Source organism: Colletotrichum lupini, chromosome 6 (assembly GCF_023278565.1).
Source record: "Colletotrichum lupini chromosome 6, complete sequence".
NCBI classification, from domain to species: domain Eukaryota; kingdom Fungi; phylum Ascomycota; class Sordariomycetes; order Glomerellales; family Glomerellaceae; genus Colletotrichum; species Colletotrichum lupini.
Window position 1 is genome coordinate 2,440,901 of NC_064679.1, and position 12,978 is coordinate 2,453,878.

The 12,978-nt window shown below is 54.0% G+C and overlaps 7 protein-coding genes across 7 annotated transcripts; 5 read left to right on the top strand and 2 right to left on the bottom strand.

Annotated features, from left to right (window-relative positions):
- Positions 1-268: 268 nt before the first annotated feature.
- On the bottom strand, positions 269-2,427 carry CLUP02_12212 (RNA recognition domain-containing protein; the record flags this gene model as incomplete). The annotated part of the gene is made up of 6 exons (XM_049291176.1): positions 269-398; positions 481-498; positions 570-1,072; positions 1,134-2,237; positions 2,297-2,360; positions 2,417-2,427. 6 exons carry the CDS (start codon positions 2,425-2,427, stop codon positions 269-271), a joined length of 1,830 nt encoding a protein of 609 aa, XP_049148321.1.
- Positions 2,428-2,980: 553 nt separating this feature from the next.
- On the top strand, positions 2,981-5,261 carry CLUP02_12213 (uncharacterized protein; the record flags this gene model as incomplete). The annotated part of the gene is made up of 4 exons (XM_049291177.1): positions 2,981-4,106; positions 4,162-4,231; positions 4,289-4,772; positions 4,827-5,261. Coding segments are annotated over 4 exons (2,115 nt in total), but the record flags the coding sequence as incomplete, so codon positions are not given.
- A 510-nt stretch (positions 5,262-5,771) lies between these two features.
- CLUP02_12214 (uncharacterized protein) lies at positions 5,772-6,393 on the bottom strand (the record flags this gene model as incomplete). The annotated part of the gene is made up of 3 exons (XM_049291178.1): positions 5,772-5,860; positions 5,960-6,087; positions 6,176-6,393. 3 exons carry the CDS (start codon positions 6,391-6,393, stop codon positions 5,772-5,774), a joined length of 435 nt encoding a protein of 144 aa, XP_049148323.1.
- Positions 6,394-7,083: 690 nt separating this feature from the next.
- Positions 7,084-7,575, top strand: CLUP02_12215 (uncharacterized protein; the record flags this gene model as incomplete). The annotated part of the gene is made up of 1 exon (XM_049291179.1): positions 7,084-7,575. One exon carries the CDS (start codon positions 7,084-7,086, stop codon positions 7,573-7,575), a length of 492 nt encoding a protein of 163 aa, XP_049148324.1.
- Positions 7,576-7,619: 44 nt separating this feature from the next.
- On the top strand, positions 7,620-10,147 carry CLUP02_12216 (mRNA cleavage and polyadenylation specificity factor complex subunit; the record flags this gene model as incomplete). Its single annotated transcript, XM_049291180.1, has 7 exons — positions 7,620-7,963; positions 8,035-8,200; positions 8,253-8,383; positions 8,448-8,685; positions 8,750-9,067; positions 9,119-9,962; positions 10,017-10,147. 7 exons carry the CDS (start codon positions 7,620-7,622, stop codon positions 10,145-10,147), a joined length of 2,172 nt encoding a protein of 723 aa, XP_049148325.1.
- A 223-nt stretch (positions 10,148-10,370) lies between these two features.
- On the top strand, positions 10,371-10,797 carry CLUP02_12217 (uncharacterized protein; the record flags this gene model as incomplete). Its single annotated transcript, XM_049291181.1, has 3 exons — positions 10,371-10,448; positions 10,552-10,649; positions 10,710-10,797. The coding sequence occupies 3 exons, from the start codon at positions 10,371-10,373 to the stop codon at positions 10,795-10,797; spliced, it is 264 nt and encodes an 87-aa protein (XP_049148326.1).
- Positions 10,798-12,615: 1,818 nt separating this feature from the next.
- On the top strand, positions 12,616-12,945 carry CLUP02_12218 (uncharacterized protein; the record flags this gene model as incomplete). Its single annotated transcript, XM_049291182.1, has 1 exon — positions 12,616-12,945. One exon carries the CDS (start codon positions 12,616-12,618, stop codon positions 12,943-12,945), a length of 330 nt encoding a protein of 109 aa, XP_049148327.1.
- Positions 12,946-12,978: the final 33 nt, after the last annotated feature.

The window sequence follows — 12,978 nt, forward strand, 5'->3', positions numbered from 1 at the left end:
TGGACGAAAACCGAATTGCATGAAAAAAAGTTTGTTCTTTTGGCGGCCGTCGGGATGTCGGTTCGGTAGACTTTTGTTCTCGTTCTCGTTCTCGCCGGACGGACATGGACGCACAAGGCACTGGATTAACCCATAACCCAACGAATGGATATTTCGGCGTCAAGCTCGAGTTATAATAGATGAGGCCAAGTCACTTTCTTCTTTCACAAGTACATACGTGGTACCTCCTGACTTGTCTGACGAGAGCCTCTTGGGGGATTGAAACTAGTCACTTGTAAATCGACGTATTCTTCCAAATTACTTTGCATGTTGTGATTCGGTGCTGTAATTGCAGAGTGTGACGTACATATGTGCTATTGGTAGCAAAACAATACTTGATGTGGGAATCGAGGGTTGCTCTGTAAGTCACAGATGTATCAATGTGCTTTGTATAATGTTCATTATTTTGTACGCCTTTTCCCGACGCTTCCATCCGTCTACTTTTGGTATTTCATGCAACTACCTCAATACAAGTAGGTCACCCCACCCCCTCCGCAAATTGTTAGATTCATTTTTGCTTCTTCTTCCACTCCGCGGCTCTCTTGGCACCACGGCCCGTAGGCTTGCTCTTCTTGACGCCGCCCTTGTTCAGGGGCTTACTCCGCTTGTTGAACTTGAGGTCCTTTGGCCTGCCGTCCTTGGCACTGGCGCGGCGGCCCTCGAAAATAAAGTCCTCGGGCTTCTTCATCTCATCCTTGGGGATGGCGCCGGAGCCGTTTCCAGGGGCGCGCGGCTTCCTATCTTCGAATTCTCGGCCTCTGCGCTGCTCGCGGCGGGCTCCTTGACGGCCCAGGAGACGGCTGGAGCGGCCGGCGAGGGACTGCTGCTCGGGGGTGATCTTGGCCTTGTACTTTGTGCTGCCGGGGGCTCCGCGTGAGGCGTCTGCTTGGGCGGCTCTGGCCTTGTTGGTGCGCTCCATGGCGAGGGCGGTCTTGTGGGGGGCCTTTGCGCGGGTTACGCGCATGATGCGGGGGAGCATCGGGGGGTACTTCTTGCCGTCTAGGAGGAGGGCTGATTCTACGTGGTTACCGTCCTGTGGATATTTGGTTAGCAATGTTTCTCCCACTACGTCGCAATATTCGAAGACAACTTACGTAGAACTGGACGTAGGCGAAACCCTTGCCCACTCTCGTCTTGGGATCGCGAACGACGCGCACATTCTCGACCTTGCCGGCGTGCTTGCCAAACGTCCTCCAGAGACCCTCCTCAATGTCGGCCGGCACTTTGGTGCGCTTCTTCTGCACCGTCTCGCCCTCCTCGTTGGTGGCGAGGATGGTCTCGTCGTCGATGAAGCCGAGGTTGCCGACGAAGACGCAGCGGCGGTGGTCCGTCGGAGCGGGGTGAGCGACGCTGTCGACGCGCAGGTGGCGGTCGAGGACGATGGTGCCGTTGAGCTCGGCGCAGACCTTGCGCGCGGCGGCGGGCGTGGAGAAGACGACGTAGGCGTTTGCGGACTTGGTCGTCTCGTTCATGAGGGACTTTGTGATGTAGGCTGCGCGCTTGGGGAGGCCGCCGCCGGAGAAGGCGATGGAGCGGAAGCGGATGGACTCGATCTTTTGCGGGGGCTTGGCGTCCTTGTCGAGGACGCTGGTGAGGTGGGCTTCGAGGGCGCGCTTGGCCGTCTTGTTGTCGATGGCTTCGGAGGCGACGTTGGAAAGGAAGACTGTGCGGCTTGCCTTTTCGAGCTCCGTGTCCTTTGTCTTGGCCTTGCTCTCGGCTGCGACGGATTCGTGGACGGGGACGGCGTCATCGTCAGAGTCCTCCTGCTCTTCTTCTTCCTCTTCCTCCTCCTCATCCTCCTCGCCCTCACCCGCACTCTCGCCCTCGGAAGATGTTTCTGAGGCAGCCTCTTCGTCCTCTTCCGTATCCTTGGACTCCTTCTTGCTGCGCTTCTCAGCATGGATCTCCTTCTCCTCTGCCTCGGCGAGCTTGCTCAGGTATTTGCCCTCGATGTCGTCCTCTACTCTCTTGCGCTTGCGCTCCTTCTTGGGCTTTGCAGCTGGTTCTGACACTTCCTCCTCCTCTGAATCGGCGATATGCTCGAGGTCAATCTCTTCATCGCTACCAAGCTCAGACAGCTCCTCGTCGTCGGCATCAGGTAGTTCCTCATCGTCGTCGGAAGCCCCTGGGGCGGCCTTCGCCTTCGGTGGAGGCGCTTCGGAGTACCTTGACTTTTCTGGGGCCTTCACAGGTCCTGCCTGAATTTTGTTAGAATTTTCTTGGCTGCATTGGTCGACTTTTGCAGAAAACGACTTACACTGGATGCGAAGAGGGCATCGAGAGTGGGGTCAATGGCCTTGCCTGAGGCCGTAAGTTTAGAACTATTCAGAAAGCAATTAGTCTTAAAAATGTGCCATGACATTGGGAGTGAACTCACCTTTTCCCCATTGTTGCGACAGATATATGACTTGTTTTGCTGAGTATCTATGTTCTGCAACGGGTCTGCTGTAGATGCACCGATCCGCCCCAGGTCGCTGCCGTGACAAGAAAAAAAATCAAGCTCTCTGTACCACTTGGCCTGCGCTCCAGCGCGATAAGAGATTTCGGAGGTGGAGTGCGCCGATAAGAAACGGAACAACCGTGGATTGGTGCAAAACGTCAGAAGACCGCTATTTGCCGAGGACAAGTGCCCCGTGCCCGCTGTTGTGCCAGCTCTCACCGCTTTCGCTCGTTGCTAAGACTTGGTTCTGCCGACCGATGCTGGTTCCGCTGAGGGGGGGGGGGGGGGGGGGGGCCGGAGAAAGGCACAGAGCACAGAGAGAGAGGGAGCAGGTGAGCGCATCTCTCATGGAGCGGCAGGTCACTAACGCTTCTCTCTCATCCCCGAAAACCCACCACAACACCACCACTTTGCGCTCGCCCACCTCTGCATTCGAGACCAGACAGTCACACGCGTTGATGCTTCTCTTCAACTCCTTTCTTTCGAACCTTGATTTTAGCACGCACTCGCTTCCCTCCTCACGACAGCGACCCGCCCGCTCCTCCAACCCACCGCTGTCGCTGCCGCTGGTGCTTGTCCCTCCGCGCCCCGTCTTCGTTCCCACGAAAACTCGTCTACCCGAATTGCACTGCTCCACGACGCAACCAATCTCCAAAACACCCGATTTATTATCCCAAACCGCGGTATCAACTCAATTTTTCAATGGCAGCTACGGCGTCCGCGCCGCCTGCCCTCTCTCCAGGGCAGGCGACGCTCGATCATGACGATAGCAACATCTCCAGCCCGCTGAGCGACGTCGAGGACAAGGACGGCGGTGAATCTCTTGATGGGATGCAGCTGGAACACACTCGGCCAGACCATGACGAGGCGCTTGACTCTGACAGCAATCTATCAGAGGCAAATGATACCGAAGCGGAGACTGAGCGTCTCTACGACACTCCGCAGGCACAGCGCCACAAGGACGTCGTTGTCAATCAGTTCAACGACGGCCAGGTCTACGAACGGACTCCTAGCAAGCTTCAAAAGACGTTTTCTGTCGACGGCCACGACGATGGCGACGACGACAGTCTTTCCGACCGCGACGACGTGTCAATGACCTCTAGTCACGGTGACTTGGGCTCGCCCACCAAGCCCAAGAAGTCGACCGAGCTCCCAGCCACCGAAGACGACCCTGAGAATACCGATAGCAAGAAAAGGAAGCGGTCGCCGGTCGCGGAATCTTCCGAGCCAGGCCAGCCCGCCAGGAAGCGCACCGGTTCCGTCGTGCCCCAGGAGCAGGATCAGCACAAGACTGACGTGGAAATGCATGACGACGAGGCCCCGTCCACAAACTCACATACTGGTGATCACTCAGCGACCGAGGAAAGTGTTTTGGAACTTCCCCACAGCAAGCGTGGCCCTTCGCGCGATGGCCACAGCCCGATCAAGGATTCACAAATCACAAAAAAGGTTACCCGCAATGGGAGCAGAAGGAAAGGTCACGCTGTCGAGGCTCACGAAAACGAAGGGCACGAGGGCGACGCCCGAGACGATAGTCGTGGTGACGACGACTCGGGGCCTCACGGCGACGACCAGGCTGACCACGAAGGTGACGACGAGGCAGAGGCGACCAGGAATGACGAAGAATGTAGGTGGCTTGCGACCCATCCATGTTTCGAAGCCTTGCTGACAAAATGCAACAGTTGAAAGAAAACGTGCTGCGGTTGAGGAATGGACCGATCTCGAAGAGAAATTTGTCGTCTTCCGCGAGCGGTGAGTCTCTCCGAGAAGAAGCATTAGCTTTCTCAGCGACTAACGCAGTTTTCACAGTTTGTACAAGGATCGCCTCGAGCGCCTCGAGCATGAAGAACTTTCACTGCAAGCCGAGCCGCCGACACATCCCGAATACTTAAACATGAAGCAATGTCTGGACGAAAGGCTCGAAAAGAGGCTTCGAAATATTGAAAAAGAATACGAGCTCTCGGTTGAGGCCCTTGAGAGATTGGCAGTGGCGCGCCGTGCCCAGATTTGGAATCAATTCTACCAAGGCTCTCGGGAAAAGCGCTCAAAGATGCTCGAAGATCTCAACAAGGAGTGGTACGAGACCCAGAATGCAAGGCGAAGCGCACACAGCATTCCGGACTACGGCCTCCTCTTCCCCACGAACCCTGCACAGCGCACAAGGAATGCCGTGGCATACAATTCGGAGGTCTCGTTTTTGGCCGGTCTCGCTAAGCATGAGGGCTTCCCCGCGGTGCCGGCCATGAGGGGCGCGAGTGGCTCAGAGATCGAGGATGACCTGGAGCAAATGAAGGTTAGTGAATCGCAGGATTCTTCGGGTGGAAAACACATTACTGACTCCTACCAGCGCAACACGAAACCTCGTCAGCGTTCAATAATGCAGCCCATTGACGATTATCAAGCAGTGGCTTTCGGATCTAACCTCGGCCCCGCCGGGGAGCAATTTATCAAAGATACTCCATGGGCCAACCCGAACCACATTGCACACAAGATCAACACAGGACCTGCAGCAGCCGGTGCTCGATTGAGCAGTCCAATGCAGGGAGGTAAAGCAGCAGCAGGCCCGTCCAACCAACAACCGATACCAGCCGTGACGAACGGCCATGTCGTGCCGCAGGCGTCGCCGCCAATGAACCGATTTATTTCTGCTTCTCCCGAGATGGTCAGAACAGCCAATGTTTTGACACAAAGCGCCCAGATGAAGCGCGCAGGCAGCCGCACATCAAAAGCTGCGAAAAACACAGCTCCCAAACAAGAGCCAGTGTCGGCGATGGCTAGTTAGGACGGCATCAATGGACGGCCAACGGCGTTTTCGAGGCTTACTGCTCTGTTATGATACCCCACGACGGCTTGGGCAGCTCGCCCCTTTTTCTTTCCTTAAACTAGTTGTGCTTGCACTGGCGCGTTGTTTCAACGGGCATGTTCATTCTGCCCCCCCCCCCCCCTCCCCCGTATAGAGGGTGTCAAAACTTATGGGTGTCTACAAGATGGGAGGAACGGACAGGTTTTACGGAGCTGCATTTGCATTGAATGGACGGGTCTGATCCTGTAATGAGAGATGCACAGAGTTCTTAATTGGGGATTTGTTTTTATTTTCTTTGATATTGATGCCACAGGCGAAAAGAGCGAGATGAGTGAGACTCGCAGATATATACTATACAATGCATATGCTCCCACGCATACTGATATACTCCCCGTATTTTTTATTCCTAGGGATTATGGATCCCATCCTGCGCTTAAACTCGTACATCACATGTCTCCTTCTACCGTCGCACTCGTCTCTCTAACGGCCCTAGTTGGACTTTGCTGGCTGCCTCGGGGCGTCAGGAACCTTGACATCTTCAAACTCGTCTTGACCGACCGCCTTGATCGTGTACCAATCTGTTTGTCTCCCAAAAAACTGTGTCAGCTATCTTGCTTGGTGATTCCGCAACGGTGCCTGTCTACGCGAAAGGGGGGGGGAGTTGTTTCGCCACATACACACTGCGCCGACGAAGCACCACAGTCCGGCACCGACGGCGAGGTTCTTTGCGAGGTAGGGCTTGCGCGCTCTGATCAGGGCGGGTCCTTGACGGAGGTTGCGATCGTAGTAGGAGGACTTTTGGGGGCTGTCGTTTCCTGCTTGTCAGACCACTTGCTCACTCTGGCGGCGGCGGCGGTGGAGGGGACGGGCGACGGATGGGGGAATTGACGCACATCGCCATTGTGACCAAATTCTGAGGTTCTATCTTTCGTTGGATTCGGTACTCGAGGGTTCGTGAGGTTGGTTCAGACCCTTGGGGAAGGGGGAGGGGTGGTCGATCGTGGGTTTGCGCCGTGGATTCGGGAAATTCAATGGTCGGTTCGGGGCCCTTGTCGCAAACGCCGTGGTTCGAACTTCTGGAAATTCCAATAGGCGCGTCCCAGCCCGGCATTGATTGCCTCGACGCTGATTGGTATCGATAAGGCGGAGAAAGTGCGGCAGAACTGATAGTGACGTGGAGACTTGCGCGACAAGCTTGGGTGGGCAGGGGTTCTCTGGGAGCAGCTTTCCAGGTTGTTTTTGGGGGGGGGGGGGGGGACAGACATTCCGTCGCCGCCTTTGCAGGAGAGAAAAGACATCTTCACACTCAAGGTAAGCAAGGTACCTGGCCCAGTTAAAGAAAAGGTACATTTCGTAGAACTGAGATCTTCACGTTCATCTTGGAACTATGTTACTCAACGGAAATACGCATGCTGCAATAGTGTGCTAGATAAATATACATTTATATGAAGAAAGAGAGAAAAGACAAAACTGCCCTCATCGGAAGCACTGAGGCTTAGACTCATGGTACCTACGTATGGGAAGCTGGTTTTGAAGCTGCATCTTTCTCGTAGCTTTTGGGCCCTGCGACCTCAAGCTCAAAGCTCCAGCCGGTATTTAGGTTAGTTAGGTGCATTGAAAACATCCTTGATCATTACATCACGGCAGGCGTTTCTGATTTTTCGTCACGAATGCCGATTTGCATCATTCAATTGAGAACGCACCACCACGGTAAAGGTTCTCTTTAATTTGAACAAGCGATACTGAGTCCGGTGTCCGTGGATAGAAGTGACTGAAAGGTAAGGTACCGTGCGTGCCTTCCATGCCCGATGAGGAGGGTCCACAGCTCCCTGAAGGCTCTAGGGCAGCCGATGCGCTAACCCAAAACAGCCAGGAGCCGTCGACACGCCCCGTCATAATCCGCGTCGCTTGTCACGCAGGTCCCTCAACGTCGGCAGGTGCTTGCTGCCTCTTCTTCCACCCGCAGGAAATACATCAGACTTTTGGAGCAAGGCAAACAGAGGAATCGCATCGACGGGTAGCCGATACGAATCGCCGGGAAATTTCCTCATCGCGCATCTCGCTTTCGCCATCCATCTCGACGAATTACACGACTATTGACGATTGCGACTGTGTGTTTATCGGCGCGTTGGAGAATGGTGATCTGGAAAAGCTTGAGCTCTCCATATTTCGACAAGTCGCGACAGCTGCTGCCCTCGTGATACCCAAGTTGTCTTCCAACTTGCCCGAGATTCGATATCCAACAACACTTTTACGTTTCATCGACTTTCACATTATTTCTCCATCTACCTAAAACCATTCAGACTTCAAGCGTCTTCGCCATCGCTTGCTGCAATCATGGCGGCTCCCTCCCCGCAGGTGTCTGTGAGCGACCAGATTCGCCAACTAAACGACGCCAGGAAGCTCGTTCTCGGTGACGTTAAGTACTACCCGACGGTCGTCAAAAGCATCCTACCAATCGTCGGCCCCACAGCGGGCGTCGAACTGCGCAGATGGGGCGCCGATTTCCTCGCTGAAGCCTTCGCGACGCCAGCCCTCCCCGGAAGCGAGAAGGAGACGATGCAGCTGTTTGTGCTGGACACTCTACAGACGATGGTCGAGACCCCCAACGAGGACGCCCACGTCCTGCGAAGCGCTATTCAGACGGCAGCCAGCATCTATCCCTTTGCGCTGCGATGGATGTGAGTGCGCATCTACTTCTTCGGCATGCTCTGGCTGCGTTGCGTGCATCGGAGGCTAATTGAATCGGTAGCATCAATAACTCGTACGACACATTTACATGGGAACGGATGGTCGCGATAAAGCAGAGGATCCTTCGAATTTGGGACGATGCCGAATCCACGGTGCGGATATGCTGTATCAAGTTTGCCCAGCGAGTTGTTCTAGCACAGTCGGCGGCGAACCCCAACGAACCGAGAGTACGATGAACCCAAGAGTATGCATTAGTGTTCTTACTGACTTAAGGTCTAGCGTGGCGATTCCCTTGACATATCACTCGACAAGATCCCGCCAAACCACCAGACGTTGGATGCTAGGACGCTCGACGCCGAAGGGGCTGGTTTACTGGACAGGATACTGAGCATACTGCAGGAGAACAGCAGGTAAGGATTGTAAGCGAGAGCGGGAAAGGTCCGACGATAGCTAACCGCAGCACCATGATGATAGTGATGTGTTGCTCGTGGATGCCACTTTGAACTGCCTGTCCATTTTGATCCGCAGTCGCCCGGGCACTGCCAATAGGATCCTCAATGCCGTTCTCAACTTCAACCCGTTGAAGCTTGCAAACTCGCCAATGACCCCTAGAACTCGTGTAATGGTTAAGTCCATGGAGAAGACTACTCGAATGCTCTTGATACATCTAGCCAAACGGTATATCCTTAGTCCCATGTGCACCATTCTGCTGGTTTCATCGCTAACCATTGTAACGAAGCGATCCTCATAATCCCATGGCGCAACGGATTCAACAGCACGTGGAGAGAATGATGCGCATGAGACACGAGATCTTTGATGAATCTGGCCGGAAACGTGCCCTCGAGGCACAGCAGCAACAAGAGGGTATAGAAGCCAAGCGCCAGCGGATGGCACCTCAAATTGCGACAACGCCGCAGATACAAATCACGCCACTACCGCCAGGCCCTCACAGTCTAGGCGACGTCTTTACTCTTACTGGAAGCGAGGGACTGAAAGCGTTTGACGTGGGCACTTTGCCTACAGCTTTGGCTGCCAAGATCAGCATCACCACGCTCCTTCGGGCAGACGCCCAACTGCTCGCGAAAGCTGTCGAGGTAGGTCTGAGTCGATATATGCAGGGCGTGACCTTTACTAACTCTTTGCAGGGTATCCGAGGACGACTCAATGTGCTCGCTGCCCAACCCCCACCACAAATCGATCCCGAAACCGCTCCTCTTGGCGTAGAAGAGGACGACGATGAATACGAGCCAGATTTCTACGCCGCCGAGGACAACGAACAGATCCTCAACAAGCTTGACAGCGACCCTGTAACCAAACCAGATGACGGTGATCTCGGTCTGAGGACGTTTAGACTACCACCTCCACCAGCACTTACGCCTGAGTTGGCACTCAGTGCGGGCCAAGGCTCTGTGATGTCGCTTTTCCAGTTCGTCAAGACGTTAGAGGACCCTGCGAAAAAGTCAAAGTCTGGCATCAACCGATTGGCTGCCAGCACCAACGACCGAGAATCTTGGATTGCCATTATTACGCGCTTGGCCAGCCGTTCGTCGGCCGGCTTGGAGGGCGGTGTAAAGGACGAGGCCACTGGCCGTCTAGCTCTCGGTGACAGTATCCGGGAGTCCCTGTATACCTACGTCCTCGAGGACTTCCGCCGCCGTATCGATGTTGCCATCACATGGCTACATGAAGAATGGTACAACGATCAGCTGCAGAAGAAGCAGGATAGAGGCCATCCCCTGCACTACGAGAAATGGGCTCTGAAGTTGATCGACGGCTTCTCTCAGTACCTCAATGCGCAAGACAAGGTCATTACTCGGTTCTTGGGCGAGATTCCCGAGCTCAGCCCTGCCATCTTATCACGCGTCAAGTTGATATGTCGGGATCCGTTGGTTGTGCCCCTGGCGTTGACAAGTCTGTTGTACCTGGTCATGATGCGGCCGCCGGCCAAAGACTTGGCTCTGGATACAGTGCAAGATATATGGACAGAGTGTGTGTGCTATCCTTCGCTACGCGTGTCATTAACGATGCTAATTTCGTGTACAGATGAGGACGCACGGCCTCTGGCGGCAAAATACTTGGTAAAGTTCCGGCCGACCTGGTTAGAATCGGCGAAGGCAGCTGCAGAGGCTGGAACAGCACCAGCGACGAACAACACGACGGCTATCACAACATAGGATGACCATGATCAAGGCCGATCTCAAGCGACTGCATAGACCGTTCAAAGACGGCATTGAAAGCGGAATGGTTTTGCGGAGGATGGATGATTTGATAGCCGCGGAAACCCAAACGAATACCCAAGGAAAATCTGGAGCGAATCGGGCAGCAATTGGTCTCCGGGGCCCACTGACTTGAAGAGATGGAGAGAAAGCAGAGAAGGCATAAAAAGACAACAGGAGAATGCCACGAAAGCAAATCGGCGTGAGCATAGCATGGCATGGCATGGGTCTGGCGTTCGATCGGGGACTCGAAACCATGGTAAGTGTACGGATAAACTGTATACATGTAAAATCAAGGGCCATCAGAGGCCCGGAAAGCAAAGTCTGTTAAACCAGTTGATGTGTTCTTGAGGTGGTGACAGCCGGATACCTTCCTCTTGATCTTGCCATTTATACACGAGAAATTAGTGCAGGCTGCCTGGCCTAGCCTTCCCGTCCCCCTCCTGGCAAATAACCACAAGTATACCTAGCACCAAACAAGAAAACGTATACGAGAGAGAAAAAAAACATACAACACCAGGTATTCGCTGATCGTCACCGACTCAACTACTAATCTGGCCCTCATCAGCTTGTCTATGGGAGAGCGGACGGGATCCCGAATTCTCTGATGGGTGTGGTCGTATGTGTCCATGTTGGACAGGTGAATCCATTATATACCTTGGGTTGAGGCGTGTCCTGAAGCCATACGCATACGACACCCCCGCGGGTCGCATGCAGGACGGGCGGGAATGCGGCAGGCGACGGGCTGGAGCTGACGAAGCTCTCGGACACTGAGTGACGGATTCTTCCCCGGGGAAGGATGGAAGGGAGGAGGGGGCATGGACGGCCTCGGTCCCTCAGGTCTGACGTTAGCGTCGGTCGGTCTAGTGGTTTCCGGGGGAAGTTTTGGTATGGCAGTACGGGGGTTGGAGATGTTTTGCCCGGCGGTTGTCCGGTTTGGGCGGGCTTGGCGCAGTGTGTCATTTTATGTGATGTTGAAGGGTACGTAGACCGAAGAAACAGATACTGTCAAGCTATTCTGGGAGGAGGGAAGAGAGACGGGAGGGGAGCGGAATTTCGTTAGTATCACGAGCTTCGAGGTACGGTTAGCGACTTCGATTGGTCCGACCTAGGTGGGATCTTGGTAGGTCCTCGAGCAATGTCTACTGTTTCGGCCAACGATGTCAATGTTGAGGTGCATAGATTGGAGATGTATGTGTGTGTATGTGTGTGCGTGTGTGTGTGTGGTCGTTCTCGCATACAAGCTGCCGCGAGAAAAGCCAATTGCCCCGAGGTGTGTACTAATTATAAAGACGGCGGATTGCGGATGGAGGCCGAACACCTGACGAAGCCCTCTTGCTGAGTTGAGACGGTATCTGTCGTCTTCCTTGTGTTCTTCCCGCTGCAGGCTCAAGTAGTCTTTCGGGATGAGTATGGCGGGGGGGCGCAGTTTCAAGATGGGATGAGGATAAAGTTGATAAGCCTTGCGTTCAAGTAATGGGTTCCTTGAACGGTGCCCGGGAAAAGGGGGCCCAGAAACGATCGGTCCAGGGGGTAGGGGAGAAATCGTGTATTTGGGCTCAGCCGCTGGCGACTGGGATAGGGGTGTCTTTTTTTTTTTTTCCCTTTGACGAGGTGAAAGTGACAGTGAGATGCGGCTCAGATCTGCGCTGGGATTAAAGAGCTTTCAAGCTGGGGACGGGATGAGACGGATGCTGGTGGCGAAGGGGGTTTAAGGATGGGGTTACTGGCAGCTGGGTGTGTATCTTTACGATCTCAAATGTTGGTCTTTGAGATTATTCTTGGTATTAGGGGACCGAATGAAGAGAGAGTCTGCTAGGTAGAGTTTATTCAAGGAGGCTGGCGCATTACATACACAATGCGATTATCCAGGCTCATATTCTAAGTGTGTGGTGTTTCGAGTGGCCATGTAAGGCGGCTTCTAGAGAAAGGGGGGCTATTCCTAGAATGAGATTTGAAGGGAAATTTAATGTTATGCGCATTTGTATCATGGAGATGTCGTTTTTCGCTTTAAGATGCGCCGTTGCCCCTTACCTGATGACTTCAGGGGGCTACTAGTCTACGTACATAAGTAGGTAGACACATGATCCATAATGGAAGCTGTAGGCACATAAAAAGAGAGCAATACATAATAGGAGGGCCGTGCATGAGCCATCCCCATGCAACCTTTTCCTGCAGAGGCTGAGTGACGCAGCAGCCGGGTTGCTGGGGAACAGGGTGCTCTCCTGCTTTTTAGTGGGGGTTTCAACTGGTTAGTCAGGGCAGATGAGTGGTCACGTCAAGGTTGTCATATCGGTCTGCCGGTGGCCCCCGTTTGCTGTGATTTGTTCGGTGCCCGCTGTGTTGTGCGTTGTGCCTCGATGCGGTGTGTTCTGCTGTTGGTGGTGTGCTTTGCCTTGTGGTTGCATGTTCCGTTGTCAGTGTTGATGTTTTGTTCATGTGCCTGGCTAAGTAAGGCAAGGAAGTTATTTGATATTGTCTTGTATCAAAGACGGACGAAGAAAAGCAATGCAAAACCAGTGATCAAGACACAGCGGGTCCCCTTGGCCGAATTGATCATTACTGCGTACTCCGTCCACAATTGCATGCCCGTACTCAAGGCACCCGACCCTAGGAATTACCAAATGCCCGCTCTGATCTGCCTTATGCTTGTCTCGGCCGCCGTTCCTGCTTCGTTTTCATCTGGGCTTTTCCCTTCTCGCTCGACCGTCCTTTCCCACCTCCTGTCAGAGGAAGCTTGTCCACTATCTGACTGACGTAGGACTAGGTAATACGATACCTTACCTACC